At 46.3% G+C, this 22595-nt stretch overlaps 1 protein-coding gene across 1 annotated transcript in view; it reads right to left on the reverse strand.

Moving 5' to 3' along the window:
* The window catches only part of anapc1 (anaphase promoting complex subunit 1), a 220669-nt gene that overhangs the window by 45524 nt on the left and 152550 nt on the right, over positions 1-22595 (reverse strand). The window contains exons 35-39 of the mRNA XM_080192942.1: positions 18091-18167; positions 14115-14205; positions 13899-13952; positions 6324-6517; positions 3065-3151 (exon numbers count right to left, since the gene is read on the reverse strand). Of these exons, the coding sequence (XP_080049068.1) occupies positions 3065-3151; positions 6324-6517; positions 13899-13952; positions 14115-14205; positions 18091-18167 (503 nt within the window). The remainder of the gene's footprint in view (positions 1-3064; positions 3152-6323; positions 6518-13898; positions 13953-14114; positions 14206-18090; positions 18168-22595) is intronic.

Here is a 22595-nt window from a genome sequence, read left to right on the forward strand (position 1 = left end):
ATCCAAATCGCTAAATCACCCTCAAACCCGTGCCTCCGTATCTTCTGCAATAGCTTACCACGGAGAACCTTATCAAACGCTTTACTGAAACCCATATACACCACATCAACTGCTTTATCCTCATCCACCTTTTCGGTCACGTTCTCAAAAAACTCAATAAGGTTTGTGGGGCACGACCTACCCTTCACAAAACCGTGTTGACTATCCCTAATCAAATTATTCCTTTCTAGATGATTATAACTCCTATCTCTTATAATCCTTTCCAAAACTTTGCCCACAACAGAAGTAAGGCTTACTGGTCTATAATTACCAAGGACTGTCTCTACTCCCCTTCTTGAACAAGGGGACAACATTTACTTTCCTCCAGTCTTCTGGCACTATTCCTGTAGACAATGACGACCTAAAGATCAAAGCCAAAGGCAATCTCCTCCCTAGCCTCAGAGAATCCTAGGATAAATCCCATCCGGCCCAGGGGACTTATCTATTTTCACACATTCCAGAATTGCTAACACCTCCTCCTTATAAATCTCAATCCTGTCTAGTCGATTAGCCTGTATCTCAGTATTCTCCTCGACAATACTGTCTTTTTCCTGTGTGAATACTGATGAAAAATATTCATTTAGCGCCTCTCTTATCTCTTCGGACTCCATGCACAACTTCCCACTACTGGCTTTGACTGGCCCTAATCTTACCCCAGTCATTCTTTTATTCCTGACATACCTCTAGAAAGCTTTAGGGTTTTCCTTGATCCTACCTGCCAAAGACTTCTCATATCCCCTCCTGGCTCTTCTTAGCTCTGTCTTTAGGTCCTCCCTGGCTAATTTGTTACTCTCAAGTGCCCTAACTGAGCCTTTACATCTCATCTTGACATAAGTCTCCTCCTTCCTCTTCGCAAGCGATTCAGCTTCTTTAGTAAACCACGGTTCCCTCGCTCGACCACTTCCTCCCTGCCTGACAGGTACAGACTTATCAAGGACACGCAGTAGCTGTTCCTTGAACAAGCTCCACATTTCATTGTGACCATCCTCTGCAGTTTCCTTCCACATCCTATGCATCCTAAATCTCACCCAATTACATCATAATTTCCTTTCCCCCACCCATAACTCTTGCCCTGTGGTATATACCTATCCCTTTCCATAATTAGTCTCTCTTTACACACGCAAGTACCAAGGGGAGAATGGAGTCAAGATAGGATCAGTTTTCTCAATGTGTCAAGTGCAAGCTGAAACAATGAGATAACAGGGGCAGTTCTATGTGCAATATCTCAGGGAGGACAGAGAAATGGGCTGCATGAAGTTGGGATGAAATTAGAAGAAGTGCAAAGAAGATCAGGGACATTATACGCATTAATGATTTGTTAGTAGGTGGCAGGGTTGCAGTGGTTAGCGCTGCTGTCTCACAGCACCAGGGACTGGGTTCGATTCCTGGCTTGGGTGACTGTCTGTGCGGACTCTGCATGTTCCCACCATGTCTGCATGGGTTTCCTCTGGGTGCTCTGGTTTCCTCCCACAGTCAGAAAGAAATGCTGGTTAGGTGCATTGGCTGTGCTAAATTCTCCCGCAGTGTACCTAAACAGGCGCCAGAGTCTGGTGACTAGGGGATTTTCGCAGCAACTCCACTGCAGTGTAAGCCTACTTGTGACACTAATAAATAAACTTAAAACAGACATGTTGAGTTTATCCAGCTTCTTCTCTTTTCACTTGAGGTAACCAGCATCCACAGTATCTGGTTGGAGCACCATGGCCCAGAAAGATTTAGGAAGAGAAGTCCATTAATTTGTGTTTAGGCAGTTAGAGTTCCTCCCACTATACAATGATAGCATCACCTCGGTCTGGAGGATTGGAGCGGAGGGGATGGAGAGCTACAGGTCTAAGGGGGAGACAGATTGCAGTCAGGGAAGAGAAAAAACAGACTTAGTCACAGCTGTCAGTGGAAGTGCCTGATGGTGGTGGGAGCTTCTGGAGTCAAGGGGTCAGGTTTAAGGGAAACTCTTGGCAAAAAGCATTCTTTCTGGTTGTATCACAGCTTGGTATGGCTCCTGCTCTGCCCAAGACTGCAAGAAACTACAAGGTATTGTCCATCACGCAAACGAACCATTGACTCAGTCTACACTTCCCCCTGCCTTTGGAAAGCAACCAAGCATAATCAAGGACTGCACCACCCTGGACATTCTCTCTTCCATCCTCTTCTGTCAGGAATAAGTTACAAAAGTCTGAGGCCATGTATTAACCGAATGAAGAACAGCTTCTTCCCTGCTGCCATCAGACTTTTGAATGGACCTATCTTCTATTAAGCTAATCTTTTTTTTACACCCTAGCTATGATTGTAACACTATATTCTGCACCCTCGCCTTTCCTTCTCTCCTGTATAGCTTATGAACATTATTGGTATGCTTTGTCTGTAAAGCGTGCAAGAAACAATACTTTTCATTGTACCCCAAGACATGTGATGTATTCAAATCAAAAAAGGAACTCGATGTGGCATCAAGTGTGGAATCAGTTGAGGTGTGATCTTAGAAGAAGAAGCTGAGGCCCCCCCCGCCCTCTGTTGAGGTGAAATTGTTCACAAACAAAATGGACAGAGTAGAAGTAAAATAAATTAAAGTTTATTTATTAGTGTCACAAGTAGGCTTACATTAACACTGCAATGAAGTTACTGTGAAAATGCCCCAGTTACCACCCTCCCACGCCTGTTCGGGTACGCTGAGGGAGAATTTAGCACAGCCAGCATGTCTTTCAGACTGTGGGAGGAAACCAGAGCACCCAGAGGAAACCCACGCAGACATGGGGAGAATGTGCAGATTATGCACAGACAGTGACCCAAGCCAGGAATTGAACCCAGGTCCCTGGCGCTGTGAGGCAGCAGTGCTAACCGCTGTGCCACCGTGCCGCCCATATAGATGAACAAGAATGAAAACCCACCAAAAAAAACCTGCCATGTCTGGACCGCAATGGGAGTGGCCCTTCATAGAGCGAGGGAATCACTGCATAAAATCTGTGGGGCTCAGAATAAAAAACACAAATTGATATTAAATCAGTTCCAGCGTGCCCGAATATACACCTACCTATTGTCAGTGCTGTGAGCCGGGAAGCGAGGATATAGTGCACAAAGCAGAGCTGCGATTGCAGAATTAGACGTACACAATGAGTATCTGCAACAGAGGTTTAAAGGGACAATTCAAAACACAACGAAAACAGTTGCAAGAAGATTCATCTTTTTACAAAACTATTGTTAGAAGCAGGCTAGCAAAACCCACAAATTGTACCAATTTCAGTCACACACACAACAGCACGTGGGCAGTGTTTTATATCATCGCTGTGGCCGCACTGAACTTTCACCCAATAATCTCTCTCTCTCTCTATTCCGGTGCATTTTGTGGAGTCCTTCGGAGAGGCGAGTCACTGGGTGAGGTGTGGAGGGTGCGGTGAGAGGAGTTGGCTGCGGTGAGCGAGGTGGGGCTAGTAGGTGATGTGCTCAAGATGGGTGGGGTGAACGAGATGTAGCAAACAGACAGGGAGGGCCAGGGAGGTGAATGACTGGACTTGGGGGGGGAGGGTGTGTGTGGATGGGTGGGGGGGAATGACTGGACAATGAGGCGTGGTGATGAGCGAGCCGGGTGTCACGGGTAAGCGATTAGATGGAGGCAGGCTGGCAGGTGACTCGGGCAGTTCAGATGAATGGAGGTGGATGTAATTGGGGAGGGTGTTGTGTGCTGAGTGATATGGGCAGGGTGGATAAGATGGAAACAGGAGGATGACGAGTTTTTTTACTCATTTGTGGGACATGGGCGTCACTGGCTGGCCAGCATTTACTGCCTATCCCTAGCTGCTCTTGGAGGGTAGCTGAGAGTCAGCCACATTGCTGTGGCTCTGGAGTCATATGTAGGCCAGACTAGGTTAGGACAGTAGATTTCCATCCCTACAGGTGTTTTATGAATGGGTGAATGGGGCAGTTGGATAACATGAGTTAGCGTGGTGAGGAGCGAGCGCTGTGGGCAGGTGAAAAAGTGACAGAAATAAAATACATATTTAAAGCAGTGTATGTACATAATGAATTCCTCGGTAATAATTTATACCATTTAAATCATAATTGTGCTGAGTGGGAACAGTAGAATAATGAATACTTTGTACCTATTAAATGTAAGTATCTACTGACAGCAATCAGAAATGGTTGTGTAATTTTATTATGACTTGTCTCTCCTCAATTTTTCATGCCTCCTTTCCTGGAAGACAGCTATTTTTACTGTGCCAGATTGTTTATTTATTAGTCACAAGTAGACTTACGTTAATATTCTAATGAAGTTACTGTGAAAATCCCCGACTTGCCACACTCTAACGCCTGTTCGGGTACACTGAGGGAGAATTTAGCATGGCCAATGCACCTTAGCAGCACATCTTTCAGACTGTGGGAGGAAACCAGAGCACCCAGAGGAAACCCACACAGAATGGGGAACATGTGCAAACTCCACACAGACAGTGACCCAAGCCAGGAATCGAACCTGGGTCCCTGGGGGTGTGAGGCAGCAGAGCTAACCACTGTGCCACCAAGCTGCCCCATTGCCGTGGGTGATGATGGGTGCCCTCTTTTATCTTGCTCAAGTGTCATTCTTGGCAGTGAATAATGAAGGTCTATTCAACTGCGAACAGCATCACAGTTGAACCAAGGTGCCAGCAGGTACATTTGTGAGCAGAGCTCATTGCACTGGAGGCAGGATCCAGAAAAGGCTGGACAAGGCACAAAGGTAGGTCTGTCAGTGCTGGGAAAGATAAAGGGCAGATTGGTGTTTCGTGTCTTCTCCAAAAAGTTACACACCCAAAATGTTCACCTTCATTTTCTGCAGCGATGCCAACATACTGTGAATTCAGCTCCCTCACAGCACCAGGGACCTGGGTTCGATTCCCGGCTTGGGTCACTGTCTATGCGAAGGCTGCACATTGTCTCCATGTCTGCTTGGGGTTTCATCAAAAATCATAGAAATCCTACAGTGCAGAAAGAGGCTATTCGGCCCATCGAGTCTGCACCAGTCACAATCCCACCCAGGCCCTACCCCCACATCCCTACACATTTGTCCGCTAATTCCTCTAACCTCCACATCTCAGGGCACTAAGGGGCAATTTTATCATGCCAATCAACCTAACCTGCACATCTTTGGACTGTGGGAGGAAACCGGAGTACCCGAAGGAAACCCGTGCAGACACGAGAAGAATATGCAAACTCCACACAGATAGTGACCCAAGCCGGGAATCGAACCCAGGTCCCTGGAGCTGTGAAGCAGCAGTGCTAACCATTGTGCTACCGCTTCCTCCCACAGTTTGAAAGACGCGCTAGTTAGGTGCATTTGCCATGCTAAAGTCTCCCACAGTGCAGCCAAACAGGCGCTGGAATGTGGCAACTAGGAGATTTCACAGTAACTTCACTGCAGTGTTAATGTAAACCTACTTGTGACACTAAATAAATAAACTTAAAACTTCATTGTTCACTTTGGGGATTAGGGCTGGGTTGCTTGTGAAAATTTTTAAAACTTATTTTAAATGATGCTAGGATCTGAGCTCAAAATCCAGGCCAGGACTACAGCGTTTTTTTCAATTTCATCGAATTCCTACAGTGCAGAAGGAGGCCATTCAGCCCACTGAGTCTGCACCAACTCTCCGAAAGAGCAGCTTACCCAGACTCATCCCCCTCACCTGATCCACCCAACCCATACATTACTGGGCACTAATTTAGCATGGCTAATCCACCTGCCTCGCCCATCTTTTGGATTGTGGGAGGAAACCAGAGCACCCAGAGGAAACCCACACAGACATGGGCAGAACATGCAAACTCCACACAGACTATCATCCACGGTCGGAATTGAACCTGGTGCCTGGCGCCGTGAGGCAGCAGAGCTAACCACTGTGCCACCTCCTGCAGTGTAAGTTCTGTAAAGTAAGCACCTATCCAGTTCCTAGTGGGTGCAAGCTTGCAGAGGAAAACTATCCCTAATTTGGCACCAATTGGTAATTTTACCAGATCGGCCACAAGATGACTGCTGCTGGTAACAACGCACTGGTGCAGTGGGGAGCATTCTTCAAGGGCAGGTTGTTGGGTGTGGAGCAGAAGGTGTTCGACAATTGTGATGAAAGGCCTCTCCACATGCACTGCCTGGCCCACTGAGTCTTTCCAGCATTTTCTGTTCATTATCCAGAGTATTTTGCCTTTGAGTTTTGCTCTGAATCTGGCTGTCATTAGAGACTCGGAAAGCAGACGATACCTACACTGGGCGACTGAATCGGGAAGAGGTCAATCCCCCATCACATCTGCAAGTAAAATGCTTGTTCAATTACCTTCCCCCTCCCAAGAACAGGAGACCAAGAGCCATGTGAGCTGCCATGTGAAAGCCGTAATTCATCTCCCCTCCTGTTCTTTTATGCATGAACCGACACAGCTGGAGGACTTTCAGGTTCCCAGTGCCCGCCATCACTAAGGCGAGGGAAAGTAGAGCCACGCTCAGACAGGTTTCCAGGTTATGATGACCAGCCTGTGAAGATAAAAGATAACCACTGTGAGAAAGTCAACCTGTTTGATCCTGAACTGCTCCCATTCCAGTTACTCATTTCTAAAAATACTCTTCTTGTGGACAAGCAGTGTTTTACCTTGACTGAAATGTAATGTTCCCCATAACTTCTCTTTGAACAAAGAACATAAGAAATAGGAGCAGGATTAGGCCATCTAGCCCTTCAAGCCTGCCCCGCCATTCAATAAGATCATGGCTGATCTGAAGTGGATCAGTTCTACTTTCCCGCTTTCGCCCCATAACCCTTAATTCCCTTGTATATCAGAAATCTATCTATCCGTAACTTAAACATATTTAGCGAGGTAGCCTCCACCACTTCAACGGGCAGAGAATTCCAGAGATTCACCACCCTTTGAGTGAAGAAGTTCCTCCTCAACTCTGATCTAAACTGCACCCCCCTTATCTTGAGGCTGTGTCCTCTAGTCCTGCTATCCTTTCTAAGCAGGAAGAACCTCTCTACCTCTACCCTATCCATCCCGTTCATTATCTTATACGTCTCTATAAGATCCCCCCCTCATCCTTCTAAACTCCGAGTACAGACCCAGTCTATTTAGTCTCTCTTTGTAGGCCAACCCCCTCATCTCTGGTATCAGCCTAGTGAACCTCCTCTGCACTCCCTCCAAGGCCAATATATCCTTCCGCAAGTGTGGTGACCAAAACTGCACACAGTACTCCAGCTGCGGCCTCACCAGTGCCCTGTACAGTTGCAACAAGACCTCCCTGCTTTTATATTCTATCCCCCTCGCTATAAAGGCCAGCATCCCATTCGCCTTCTTGATCACCTGCTGCACCTGCAGACTGGGTTTTTGCGACACGTGCACAAGGGCCCCCAGGTCCCTCTGCACCACAGCACGCTGCAGCTTTTTGCCTTTTAAATAATAATCCCTCCTACCATTATTTCTGCCAACTGCCTACTATTATTTTTGATCTGGGCTTCTTGCACCACATAATCACTTTAAGACTGGCACGCAGCCGTGCATGTGTGCCTCTTAAAGGGATCATGACTCACACATGACCTGTTTGTTCCCTGCACCACCACCATCCCACACATTTTAAAGGGAACACTGCTAAATTGTTTGGGCAGGCAGCCTATTCCCTGGTCCCTCTTAAGGGGCCATGAGGTGGACTGGGGTGGGAACAGTAAGAAGTCTCACAACACCAGGTTCAAGTCCAACAGGTTTGTTTGGAATCACGAGCTTTAGGAGCGCTGCTCCCTTGTCAGATGAGTCACCTGATGAAGGAGCAGTCCCCCACCGCTCACCTGATGTAGGGGCAGCCCTCCGAAAGCTCGTGATTCCAAATAAACCTGCCGAACTTTAACCTGGTGCTGTGAGACTTCTTACTATGCCTCTTAAGAGCGCCTTTGAATCAACTGTCTGCAGAGTACAAACGTGCAACATGAGCTCCCGCAACAATATCTTTCAGATTTCTTTAGTTCCGCTGACTGTATTGATGTCATCAATAACTACATTAAGAACATAAGTAACAGGAGTGGGGCACTCATAGAATGCTCCACCATTCATGGCTGAATTTTTATCCTGATTTCTCACTCTATCAACATATCCCTTAGTATCTAAAAAGATTATTGATCTCAACCTTGGATATCTTCAACACTGGAACCTTCACAGCACAAATCTCTGAATGACGACATTTCTCTATGTCTCAGTCCTGACCCTGAGTGCAACATCACTGGCAAATCACCATCATCACCGTAACTTGGTAAAAAAAAATGCTTTTATCTTGAACAAAGGAAAATGATCAGGCTGTACATACACCAAGTCATTTTTTAAAGAACAGGCATTTCATAGTGGTGCTCACAACAAGCTGGGATTGTCCTTCTTACAGCAGATAAGGTTCAGGGAAGATTTAATGGAGGTGGGGGGGGGGGGGGGCGGTTCAGAGTTATGAAGGGTGTAGATAAAATAGATAAGGAGAAAGGGTTTGACAGGATAGTCAGTAACCACAGGACACATGTTAAAGGTAATTGCCACAAGAGCCACAGCGGAGATGGGAAGAATTCTTTCCATTCAGCGAGTTGTTTGCTGTGCCTGATAGGGCGTTGGAAGCAGACCTAATAAAAACCCTCAAAAGGGAATTAAAGAAATGCTTGGGAGAGTGAAACATTTCCGGATGGAACAGCGAGGTGGGCTGGGGTCACGGGATTAATTCAACAGCTCTCCCAAAGAGTTGAGTGGCCTCCTGTGCTGAGAGATTCTGTGATTTGAAGTCTTGAGTGATAAGAACCATTAAGTGGGTTCGATTCCCTGCTTAGTTCACTATCTGTGCAAATCATAAAAATCACCTGGTTGTCACACTCTGGCACCTGTTCGGGTACACTGAGGGAGAATTTAGCATGGCCAGTGCACCTAACCAGCACGTCTTTCTGACTGAGAGGGGAAACCAGAGCGCCCGGAGGAAACCCATGCAGATGTGGGGAGAATGTGCAGACTCTGCACAGACAGTGACCCAAGCTGGGAATCGAACCCAGGTCCCTGGCGCTGTGAGACAGCAGTGCTAACCGCTGTCCCACAGTGCCACCCCCTAATCCTTTCAATGCATGTTAAGGTGAGCTGCTTCCAGTTTTTGCAGCCAGCATTGGTGGTATCAAGAGGAAGAAGGTTTTCAGTCAGCAAAGTGAGACTGACAGCTCAGCTGCTGATGAGGAGGGTGCTCTCACCAGCAAGTTAAGCTGGAACAGGGAGATGCAGCAGACTGGAGCTGTCTTTCCATATTTCTATTCTCAACCATCATCACAGAAAAGCAGCAATCACAGACACTAAGTTTTGAAATGTCCCTTACAATTCACGTCAAGTATAAAAGTGCTGCAAACAGGTCACCCTGGGGGGAATGCATTTTCCAGCATGGGTTCGGTTACCTCAACCTAGATTGATGGGATAAAACGCCCTCTTGGGACAGTGCAGTTGAACTCTGCTTGTGGGGGGAACGGTGTGTGTGGTGGTGGAGGAGGAGAATGGATTTGACTCCTGATCACTGTACAGCAACACTTCCTGGGAGGGTGCATCTGCAGATATTAGATGCCAATAGGATAACTGAGGGGAAGATGATGGCCTAGTAGAATTAATTCAGAAACTCAGCTTATCTTCCTGGGACCCAGGTTTGAATCCCGCCACATCAGATGGTGCAATTTGAATTCAATAAAAAATACCTGGAGTTAAAAATCCACTGATGACCCTAAAACCATTGTCGATTTTTGCAAAAACCCACAAAAAAACCATAAAACATAGGAGCAGAATTAGACCACTCAGCCCATCAAGTCTGCTCCGCCATTCAATCATGGTTGATATTTTTCTCATCCCCATTCTCCTGCCTTTTCCCCAAAATCCTTGGTTCTCTTATTAATAAAGAACCTATCCATCTCTGTTTTAAAGACACTCAATGATCTGGCCTCCACAGCCTTCTGCAACAAAGAGTTCCACAAATTCACCATTCTCTGGCTGAAGAAATTCCTCCTCATCTCTGTTTTAAAGGGTCATCCCTTTAGCCTGAGGTAGTGCCCTCTGGTTCTAGCTTTTCCTACTGGAGAAAACATCCTCTCCACGTCCACGCTATCCAGGCCTCGCAGTATCATAAGAACATAAGAAATAGGAGCAGGAGTAGGCCATCTAGCCCTTCGAGCCTGCCCCGCCATTCAATAAGATCATGGCTGATCTGTCGTGGCTCAGTTCCACATTCCCGCCCTCTCCCCATAACTCTTAATCCCCTCTCTTATCAAAAACCCATCAACCCGCGTCTTAAAAATATTTAGCGAGGCAGCCTCCACCACTTCAACGGGCAGAGAATTCCAGAGATTCACCACCCTTTGAGTGAAGAAGTTCCTCCTCAACTCCGTTCTAAACCGCCCCCCTTTTATCTTGAGGCTGTGCCCCCTAGTCCTACTGTCTTTTCTGAGCGGGAAGAGTCTTTCCACCTCTATCCTATCCATCCCATTCATCATCTTATACGTCTCAATGAGATCTCCCCTCATTCTTCTAAACTCTAACGAGTACAAGCCCAGTTTATTCAGCCTCTCCTCATAGATCAACCCCCTCAACTCCGGTATCAGCCTAGTAAACCTCCTCTGCACTCCCTCCAAGGCCAAAATATCTTTGCGCAGGTGCGGCGCCCAAAACTGTACACAGTACTCCAGCTGCGGCCTCACCAATGCCCTATACAGCTGCAGCAAGACCTCCCTACTTTTATATTCAATCCCCCTCGCTATGAAGGCCAGCATCCCATTCGCCTTCCTGACCACCTGCTGCACCTGCAAGCTGGGTTTTTGTGACTCATGCACAAGGACCCCGAGGTCCCTCTGCACCGTCGCCTGCTGCAGTTTTTCGCCCCGTAAGTAATAGTCCTTCCTACCATTCTTCCTACCAAAGTGGACCACCTCACACTTGCCAACATTAAATTCCATTTGCCATTTCCTGGCCCATTCGCCCAGCCTATCTAGATCCTTCTGTAGACTCTCCACACCCTCCGCACAATTTGCCGTTCCCCCAACCTTGGTGTCATCAGCAAATTTTGACACTCTACACTCGGTTCCCTCCTCCAGATCATCTATATAAATGGTAAAAAGCTGAGGCCCCAGCACCGACCCCTGGGGCACTCCACTAGTCACCATCTGCCAATCCGAATAGCACCCGTTGACCCCCACTCTCTGCCTCCTATTTGACAACCAATCCTCTATCCACGCCAACACCCTACCCCCAACTCCATGTCCCTCGACCTTCTGCAATAACCTCTTGTGAGGCACTTTGTCAAACGCCTTCTGAAAATCTAGAAAGACCACATCCACTGGCTCTCCTCTATCCACCGCCCTAGACACATCCTCATAGAACTCCAGTAAATTTGTCAGACACGACTTCCCTTTAATGAAACCGTGCTGCGTCTGCTCTATCAAGCAATTCCCTTCAAGATGCCTCGCAGTTTCCGCCTTAATGACAGATTCTAACATTTTACCTACCACAGACGTTAAACTAACCGGCCTATAATTCCCCGCCTTTTGCCTGGCACCCTTCTTAAACAACGGCGTAACATTAGCCGTTTTCCAATCATCCGGCACTTCCCCGGAATCCAGCGACGTTTGGAAAATAACCACCAAGGCATCCACTATCACCTCTGCCATTTCTTTCAGAACCCTCGGATGCATTCCATCCGGTCCTGGGGACTTGTCCACAATCAGCCTCTCCAGTCTGTCGAGCACCGCCTCTCTAGTAACAGTAATGTCATTAAGACCCTCCAGTCCTACCACCTTTCCATCTCTAACACCCAGCAAATTATTCACGTCCTCCTCCGTGAAGACAGAAACAAAAAAGTTATTCAATACCTTAGCCATATCCCCATCCCCTACCACTAAGTCCCCTTTCTCATCCTCTGAAGGACCAACATTCACCCTAGCCAGCCTCTTCCTTTTTATATATTTATAAAAACTCTTGCTATCCTTTTTTATATTAAGCGCTAGCCCAGCTTCATAGTTTCTCCTACCCTTCTTTATCAACTTCTTTGTCAATCTCTGTTGACATTTAAACCTCTCCCAATCCTCTTCTCGCCCACTACTCTTAGCTACTCTAAATTCCTCCGCTTTTAGTTTAACACTTTCCTTCGCCTCCTTCGTTATCCACGGCTTATTACCTCTCCTCCGACTATACTTTTTGACCATCGGAATAAATTTCCGCTGAGCACCAAGAAAGATCTCCTTAAAGATCCTCCACTGCTCCTCAACAGACCCTCCCTCCAACGCGCTCCCCCAGTCCACATTCGCCAATTCTTCTCTCATCCTACCGTACTCCCCTCTATTCAAACAAAGGACGCGTGTCCGGGAACCCACTTTCTCCTCCTCCATCTGCACCAGAAACTCCACCATACAACGATCACTCTCCCCAAGAGGATCCTTCACCACAAGGTCCCTAATTCTACCCGCCTCATTACATAGCACCAGATCCAAGATAGCTCGCTCCCTCGTCGGCTCCAACACACACTGTTCCAGGAAACTATCCCGGCAGCATTCCAAGAACTCTTCCTCGAGCCCCCTACGTCCAACATGGGTCGACCAATCAATATGCAGATTGAAATCCCCCATAACTACGGCCGTCCCATTCCTGCACGCCGCACTTATTTGCGCGTTAACAGCCCGCCCCACCTCCAGATCATTATTCGGAGGCCTATAGACGACACCCACCAGCGTCTTCCTCCCTTTGCTGTTCCTAATCTCCACCCACAACGATTCCACCCTCTGCTCCTTGGCTCCAATATCATCCCTTGCTACCACCGTGATGCTATCCTTAATCAGCAGAGCTACGCTCCCCCCTTTTCCCTCCTGCCTATCCTTCCTAAACACTTGATAGCCCTGTACATTCAGCTCCCAGTCCCTGTCACCCTGCAGCCACGTCTCTGTAATGGCCACCAGATCGTATCCATTTGTGTCGATCTGCGCCACCAGCTCATCCACTTTATCTGAATGCACGAAGCATTCGGAATAAAGTGCTTCAATAAGATCCCCCCTCATCCTTCTAAATTCCAGGTACAGACCCAGAATCCTCAATCTTCATACAACAAGCTCTTCATTCCAGGGATCATTCTGTGAACCTTCTTGGACCCTTTCCAAGGCCAGCACGATCTGGTTCACTAATGTCCTTTTAGGGAAGGAAATCTGCCATCGTTACCCCGTCTGGCTGACATATGACTCTAGAGTCACATGTAGGCCAGACGAGGTAAGGATGGCAACTAGGAATGGGCAATAAATGATGACCAGCCAGAAATACCCATGTCCCACGAACGAATTAAAAAAAAACACATTTTTGTGAAATGTAATCAATTTAACGATCAGGACCCCCGGCAAAATAATTTGACCTGAACTGGACATAGAATGATAGGATCGCTACAGAGCAGAAGAGGCCTTTTGGCCCATCAAATCTACACCGACCCTCCGAAAGAGCAACTGAACTCGATTCAATCCCTTGCACTAACCCCGTAACTCCAGGCACTGATCATTGCTATCCACCTAATCTACACATCTTGGAAACCAAGGACAATTTAGCAAGGCCAATCCACCTAAACTGCAAATCTTTGGAGACTGTGAGGAAACTAAAGCAGCTGGAAGAAACCCACGCAGATACAGGGAGAATGTGCAAACTCCACACAGACAGTCACCCAAGGCTGGAATTGAACATGGATCCCTGGCGCTGTGAGGCTGCAATGCTAACCGCTGCACCACCATGCCATCCTGTGCTTGACAAAACATCTCTTTAACTCAATGAGCACAAAAATATGAGAAACACTACAAATAATTTAACCCCACAACTATGAATTGATTATACAATGCAAGGAGAGAAGAAATGAAACTTACCAGCGCTGCCACAGGTGAGGAGACAGATTCCAGAAACATTTTCACGTATTTGTACTAGACAATGAAAACAAATAGTTACCACAGTTTGACATAAGGGTTACTTTCTGACATATTAACTGGATTCATCAGTCAACAACAACCGCAGAGTGACAAAGGCCTCGTCAAGTGATGGCCTCCATTTTGAAAAACAGCACTGAATTTGATGACATTACCTACCAAACAATTGAAAGCTGCTGCATTAGAAGAACCTGCAAACCGAAGGCCCAATGCCATACAGGCACCAGCGATGATGTTGATATGAGCTTGGCTGCAAAGAAGTCATGAGAGGAGAGTGAAAGTTACTCAGAGGATGAGCAACACTTTATTCATGGACATTATTTACTTGTTCGAATGAATTGCTATTTGACAGCCATAAAGTCATAGGGGTTTACAGCATGGAAACTAGCCCTTTGGCCTAATTTGTTCATGCTGCCCCCCCTTTTTTTTTTAAAATCACTAAGCTAGACCCAATTGCCACCACCACACAATGGTGAGTATGAAGGAACTCCAGGTTTTGAAACAACTAACTGGCTAAGTTCTAAAAGACGTATACAATTTCGGTCCCCATGTCTCCTTGCACTGTTGGTGATGATCGTTGGGGGATAGGCAGGGAAACCAGGCTCACCAGGAGGGGAGGCGATGGCCTAGTGGTATTATCGCCAGACTATCCAGAAACTCAGCGGATGTTCTGGGGACCCAGATTCAAATCCTGCTCTGGCAGATAGTGGGATTTGACTTCAATATTAAAAAAAAAATCTGGAATTAAAAAATCTACTGACGAGCATTGAACCGTTGTCGGAAAAACCGATCTGGTTCACTATAATGTCCTTTAGGGAAGGAAATTTGCTGTCCTTACCTGGTCTGGCCTGTATGTGACTCCAGAGCAATATGCTTGTCTCTCAACTGCCCTCGGGCAACTCGGGATGGGCAACAAATGGTGGTCAGCCAGCAATGCCCATGTGCCACAAAGAAAAACCAGGGTACTGAGTTGGGCAAGTTGCCCGGGCAACCTGCGGTGGTCAGGTGTTGGCTCAAAAGGAGAAGGATCCAACCACTGGAGTGATTCAACCAGATGAAGGTAGGCTAGAATGTTCCGCTGACCCAAATGGTGTTAGGTGGTGTGAAAGATGGAGTGGGAGAATGGAAAAACATTGGCCCAGGGTTTATATGAAGCATTCATGTCAGGAGTTACGAATTTGGAAAACTGCACCTTAACCAGTTGGGTGTCTGCTTCCGATTAAGGTGCAGCTTTCTGTCTCCTATCCACGGAGAATATTCATCAAATAGCAAATAACTGAGGGAAAACAAGTTAACTTTGTACCTTAGTATGATCAAAACCAAGATGGAAAAGTCCAGGTACAGGTTTTAAAAATAATCTGAACGGGTGTAGGCCTAAAGGTAGAAATTGTCTTTTAATTCTTTCTTGGGGTGTGGACGTTGTTGGGTGGGCCAGCATTTATTGCCCATTCCCAATTGCCTGAGGGGGCAACTGAAGAGTCAATCACATTGCTATGGGTCTGCAGTCATACGTAGGCCAGGCCAGATAAGGTCAGCAGATTTCCTTCCCTAAAAGGCATTAGTGAATCTGATGGGCTTATATGAAAATTGACAATGGTGTCATGGCTTTCATTAGACTTTTAATTCCAGATTTTTTTTATTGAGTTCAAATTTCACTTTCTGCTCACAGCAGGATTTGAACCGAGGTCCCCAGATCATTATCCCAGGTCTCTGGATTACCAATCCAGTGACAATACCACTACGTCACTGCCTCCCCCAATTGTGTATGGCACTCCAAACGTACGGTGGAGATCACAGTGGTTAGCACTGCCGCCTCGTAGTGCCAGGGACCCAGGTTTGATTCCCGGCTTGGGTCACTGTCTGCGCGGAGTCTGTGTGTTCTCCCTGTGACTGTGTGCGTTTTCTCCAGGTGCTCTGGTTTCCTCCCACAGTCCGAAAGACACATTGGTTAGGTGCACTGGCCATGCTAAGTTCTCCCTCAGTGTACCCAAACAGGGTTTGGAGTATCACAGAATCCCTACAGTGCAGAAGGAGGTCACTTGGCCCATCTAGTCTGCATCAACCACAATCCCACCCGGGCCCCATTCCCATAATCCCTGCTTTACCCTGCTAGCCCCCGACACTAGGATAAATTTAACATGGCTAATGCACCTAACCAACACGTCTTTCGGACTGTGGGAGGAAACCAGAGCACCCGGAGAAAACCCACACAGACACAGGGAAAACATGCAGACTCCGCACAGACAGTGACCTGAGCCTGGAATTGAATCCGGGGTCACTGGCGCTGTGAGGCAGCAGTGCTAACCACTGTGTCACACTGTGGCAACTAGAGGATTTTCACAGGAGTTTCATTGCAGTGTTAACGAAAGCCTACTTGTGACACTAGTATGATAAACTTTAAACCTTTTCAAACTTGAAATTTGTAAAGCTAAGGATACTGTTGGATTAAGTTAGTCACTTTTATGTATGCTTCTAACATGCATATTTTCATTCTCAAAAAAAAATCCAGAGGAAAAACATCTCATTATATTTTTAATCACTTTTCAAAAACATTGCATATAGTAAATTAGATGAAATTATACCAAGCAACATTAGGAACAAGTGAAAAGATTCACAAAATAATTTGAAACTGTACTGTGTATAGTTCTGCTCACCCTATTACGGAAAGGATATCATTAAACTAGAAAGAGTGCAGAAAAGATTTACTACGATGTTATCAGACTTGATGGTTTGAGTTATAAGACTGGGACTTTTTTCTCTGGAGCGTAGGAAGCTGAGGGGTGATCTTATAGAGGTCTATAAAATAATGAGGGCGTAGATTAGCTAGACAGTCAATGTCTTTTCCCAAAGATAGGAGAGTCTAAAACTGGAGGGCATAGATTTAAGGTGAGAGGAGAGAGATACAAAAGTGCCCAGACAGGCAATTTTTTCACACAAAGGGTGGTGGGTGTCTGAAACAAGCTGCCAGAGATAGTAGTAGAGGCAAGTACAACTTTACCTTTTAAAAAGCATTTAGACAGTTACATGGGTAAGATGGGTATACAGGCCTATGGGCCAAACGCGAGCAATTGAGACGAGCTTAGGGATTTAAAAAAAAGGCAGCATAGACAAGCTGGGCTGAAGAGCCTATTTCCATGCTGTAAACCTCTATGACTCTGACTCCATGAAAGATGGGAGTATTGCAGATCTTAGTATAACTTGCATCTAATTTGGAATGTTTTCTTTTCAAAAACCTTTTACTTTTCATTCACCTCACAATTTACTGATTATTATTTCCTGTTCTATTGAACTCCATCACTTGTTCTACATCGCTTTCCGACACTTGCAGATCAGACTGAATCATATCAGGAACTTCTTCCTCTGACTAATCTGACAGAGAATCACCTCCTTCCTCCGTTGTCACACCACCTCAGCAAACTAAGCCACCCAATTTCAGAAAGTCACTCGGTTGATCAAATCTCAGATGTGTTTGGAAGAGGACCTCAAAAGAAGGAGGGAAGTTAAAATGGTAACATCTTATACTCTTTAGATATAAAAAAAGATTGTCCTTTCATTTCAGTTTTTAAGTTGAGAACCAGGAAGTTCAGGACTGATAGTGGGCGGCACAGTGGTTAGCACTGCTGCCTCACAGCGCTAGGGACCTGGGTTCGATTCCTGGCTTGAATCACTGTCTGTGCAGAATCTGCACATTCTCCCCATGTCTGCGCGGGTTTCCTCCCACAGTCCCAAGGTGTGTAAGGTGGGGGGTTAGCCATGCTGTACACACAGGGTTATGGCAGGGGAGAATGAGCCTGGGTAAAATATTCTGTTGGCGAGTCAGTGCAGACCCAAAGGGCCGAATGGCCTCCTTCTGCACTGTAGGGATTCTATGAACTCCCCGCCAGCTTTTATTATCAAAACAGACATCTTCTACATCCATCTGAGAGGGCTTTGGTGTAATGTCTCATTCGAAAGACACAGTGCGGTATCTGCATTGGAGTGCCAGTCTTGAGACTGTGTGCATCAGCATCTAGAACGGAGTTGAACCCAAAACCTTCTGACTCAGATGTGAAAGTGCTGCTGACTGAGTCATGGCAGACATCGACATTTGAATTTGCTTTTTAAGATAAAGGAAAGAGTCCAACTTTAAACTTACCGCATGGTTTGCAAATCAACATCTTCAGGCACTTGCCCATCTATCGTGTTCAGTGATGCATTGTTCTGCCTAACAATCTATAAACAAACAACAAGCGTCAGGTTAAAAATGTTACTTTCAGGACAAGAATGGAGATGCAGTTTCATGGGAGTGTCACATTCCATTGTAACATTTATTGGCATTAGGATCCAAAATTACTGCTGCATTCAGGAGACTGAATTCAAGTGTCTAATCCAGCAGGTACAGCATAATTTCCGCTTGCTCAAGGATTACACTTTGTAAAATAAAACACATTAATCCTGATACCAACAACACGCTCGAAGATTTACATGATCTAGGACAAAGCAGCATGCTTGACCAGCATAGACTGTCATGGAATACTCTCCATTGCCTCGATGGGTGCATCTCCAACAACATTCGAGAAGCTTGACATCATCCAGGACAAAGCAACCCGCTTGATTGACACCCCTCCCATAAACATCCACTCCCCCTACCAACAACGCTCAGTGGCTGCAGGGTGTACCATCTACAAGATGCACTGCAGCAGTTCACCACCAAAGATCCTTCAACAGCACCTTTCAAACCCACAACCTCTACCATCTAGAAAGACAAGAGCAGCAGATGCATGGGACCACCACCATCTGCATGTTCCCCTCTAAGACGCACAGAATCCTGAGCAGGAACTATATTCCCATTCCTTTTGTTACGGAGTCAAAATCCTGGAACTGCCTTCCTAACTGCTCTGTGAAGGCAACGACACCATTTGGGCCACAGCCGTTTAAGAAGGTGGCTCGCCACCTTCCCAAGGGCAATTAAGCATGGGCAATAAATGCTGGGTTAAGCAAAGATGCTCACATCCCGTGAAAGAATTACTCAGGAATAACCAGCTCATGACGCTCAGTTTGGCTTCTGCCTGAGGTACTCAGTTTGAACTCGTGGTAAGGTGAGAGTGACTGCCTTTGATATCGATGCAGTGTTACCAAGTGTGACATCAAGGAACCCAAGTAAAACTGAAGTCAACGGGAACCTGGTTGAAGTCACAAAGTGAGGTAACTGTGGCTGTTACAGGTCAATCATCTGTTTCCTTTTATTCATTCATGGGACATGGATGTCACTGGCTGGCTAGCATTTGTTGCCCATCCTTAGTTGCCCGAGGGCAGTTCAGAGTCAACCACATTGCTGTGGCTCTGGAGTCACATGTAGGCCAGACCAGGTAAGGATGGCAGATTTCCTTTCCTAAAGAACATTATTGAACTGTATCAACAATGGTTTCATGGTCATCAGTGGACTCTTAATTCCAGATTTTTTTTTAAACTGAATTCAAATTCCACCATCTGCTGCGGCCGGATTCAAACCCAGGTCCTCAAAATATTAGCTGAGTTTCTGGATTAACAGTTAAGCGATAATACCGTCAGATTCCCCTTGATATCACTGCAGAAGTTCCTCAGGGTAGTGTGTCTTAGACCCAAGCAACTTCAGCAAGGACTTTTCTTTCACAAAGGGTCATCTGGACTCAAAACTATCAGCTCTTTTCTCTCCTTACAGACGCTGCCAGACATGCTGAGATTTTCCAGCGTTTTCTCTTTTGGTCATCAATGACTTTCTCTTCATCATTAAGTCAAAAGTGGGATGTTCCGCAATGATTATTATAGTGTTCCATTTACAGCTCCGCTGAACCAGTTGTGTCCACATGCAGCAAGAGCTGGACAACATTCGGACTTGGGCTGAGAAATGGCAAGAAACATTCCTGCCATACAGGAGATGTGCAGTGAACATCTGCAACAAGACAGAATCTAACCACCTGCTTTGGCACTACCACTCTTGAATCCCGCATGAGCAACCTTCTGGGTTACCATTCAGAAACTGAAACAGGCTAGTCCCTAAATATTGTGGCTATAACAACAGGTCAGATGGGTCATAGAATCCCTACAGTGCAGGAGGCAGCAATTTGGCTCATTGAGTCCACATCGACCACAATCCCACCCACGCCCTATCTCCATAACCCCATGCATTTACCCTAGCTAGTCCCCCGACACTAACAGGCAATTTAGTATAGCCAATCCACCTAACTCTCACATCTTTGGACTGTGGGGGGAAGCCGGAGCGCTGGGAGGAAACCCACACAGGCACGGGGAGAACATGCAAAGTCCACACAGGCACGGACAGCACCTTCCAAATTACTGATCTCTACCACCTAGAAGGACAAGATCAAGAAAGGCATGGAAACACCACATGCTTGGGTTCCCATCCCAGTCACACATTAACCAGGTTTTAAAGTTTATTTATTAGTGTCATAAGTAGGCTTACATTAACACTGCAATGAAGTTACTGTGAAAATCCCCTAGTCGCCACACATTGGCACCTGTTTGGGTACACTGAGGGAAAATTTAGCATGGCCAATGCACCTAACCAGCACGTATTTTGGACTGTGAGAGGGAACCGGACCACCTGAGGAAACCCAAGCTGACACGGGAAATATGTGTTGACTCTGCACAGACCCAAGCTGGGAATCGAACCTAGGTCCCTGGTGCTGTGAGGCAGCAGTGCTAACCACTGTGCCAAAGCGTCGCCCAATGCAAAAGAAGAAAACGGAGAGATAAACGGTGAGGGGTGAGAGGGAGAAAGGTGGAGGGAAGGGAAACAAAGGGGAAGGGGTTGGAGGAAGAGATACATCAGGAAAGGGGAGTGGTGAAAGAAGAGGGAACGGCTGGGCAAGGTGGAGGGGGAAGAGAGTGGGAGTGAGGGAGGGGGAGAGAGTGAGGGAGGGGGAGAGAGTGAGGGTGGAGGAGGGTGAAGGAGGGGGAGAGACTGAAATGATTCCGGATGGGGAGGGTGGAGAAAAAGTCAGGTTGGGAGGGGTGGGGTGGAATCCAAGATGGTGGTGGTGGTGGTGGTGGTGGGAGAGATTCGGGGTTGGGAACGGAGAGAGAATGTGGTTGGGCGAGCGTGGAACAGGGACCAGGGAGGGAGAAAGGTGAGTGACCATGAGGAAAGTGGACAGGAAGTGAGGAACAGAGACGATGGAGGTGAAGAATAAAGAAGGGGAGAGACACAGGGGAGCAAAGACGGGGTGGAGGAACAGTGAAAGGCAGATGAGATGGAAGTGAATAGAGTAAATGAGAAAGGAAAAAGTTGGGGATAAAAGCAGAAAGAACTGTATTAAAGGGAAGAGCAAAAAGAGACAAGTGACTTGTGAACTTTTGTACTAATGAACATCTGACCTCTGTAAAAGGCAGGTTAACAAGTCTCCAAACGTGTGCAATGATGGGTTTGAGACACAGAAATCTAATGAATCTGTTGGAGTTAAATCAATCAGTGCACAGCAAGACGTCACAAATAGCAACGTTGCCAATCAGAAAGTGTCCTGAAAATGCTCAATAGAATGCACAAATATGGAACAAATTTGAAAATTCTGTGTCCAAGAAGTGAGGCCCAATGTGATGGGAAAGGCCACAAGTCCCTCAGTTTAACCAGCTGTTCTATAGGCAGCTTTACTTCCCAGATCCTAAGCTTTGTACTAGGGTTGCTACAGTGGATCTGAACTCAACTACCATGACACAGAGAAACCTTTTCACCTAAACGTGTGGGGTCCCTCCATCCCACTCTGCTGTTGGGAAGTCACATCGTCTCATATGCAGCTTAACCGAGGTCTGTTGGAATGTTATGCAAACTTTGCAAAATGCCGAATCATACTGATAGGACAGGTCACCATCACTTCACCCATAACTTAATTCACCACCAACGCAGATTCTTGCTTTTTTTGACAATAAAGGTTGCTCACAATTAGTCACATTCCAGTGTACCTTCAGGTGCTACGTAATGGAAGAGGAGTACTGAGATTTCCACTCTACGTGGGTGGTCATTAAGCAAATTAATAGATTAGCTGCAAGATAAGCAAACAGGGTCACTGGAATCTTCCTCGGTCAAAATGAAATTGTACAAGAAGCAATTTCCATTGCGTTTAAGTATGATTAAATGTGCTATCGGCCATTAGATTAAAATAAAAGACCTGCAGATTGCCACACAAGCCTGACATCTCCATGTCGTGTTTTGAAGCCCAGATGGAGACAAAGCTGTTGGAATTCCACTTTTAACAATGGAGGAACAAGGGCACTTGTGAATTAGCCGCCCATCACAGACAGGCATTTTTCCTTTTTAATGGTAAATCCGGCAGCTTATCCACAAAAGCCTGTGTCCCATCACAATCGCCTCTTGCATTCCATGGCAATGATGTTTAAAGTTTATTGATTAGTATCACAAGTAGCCTAGATTAACATTGCACTGAAGTTTTTTTAAGAATCATAAAACCCCTCCAGTGCAGAAGGAAACCATTTGGCCCATCGACTTTGCGCCGAACACAATCCCACCACCCTGGCTCTAACCCCATAATCCTCCTTAGAACATAAAACATAGAAAAATACAGCATAAACAGGCCCTTCAGCCCACAAGCTGCATCGAATATATCTCTACCTACTAGGTTTACCTATAACCCTCAATCTTACGAA

Source organism: Carcharhinus amblyrhynchos, chromosome 7 (genome assembly GCF_965287045.1).
Source record: "Carcharhinus amblyrhynchos chromosome 7, sCarAmb.v2.hapA, whole genome shotgun sequence".
In the NCBI taxonomy this organism is placed as follows: Eukaryota; Metazoa; Chordata; class Chondrichthyes; order Carcharhiniformes; family Carcharhinidae; genus Carcharhinus; species Carcharhinus amblyrhynchos.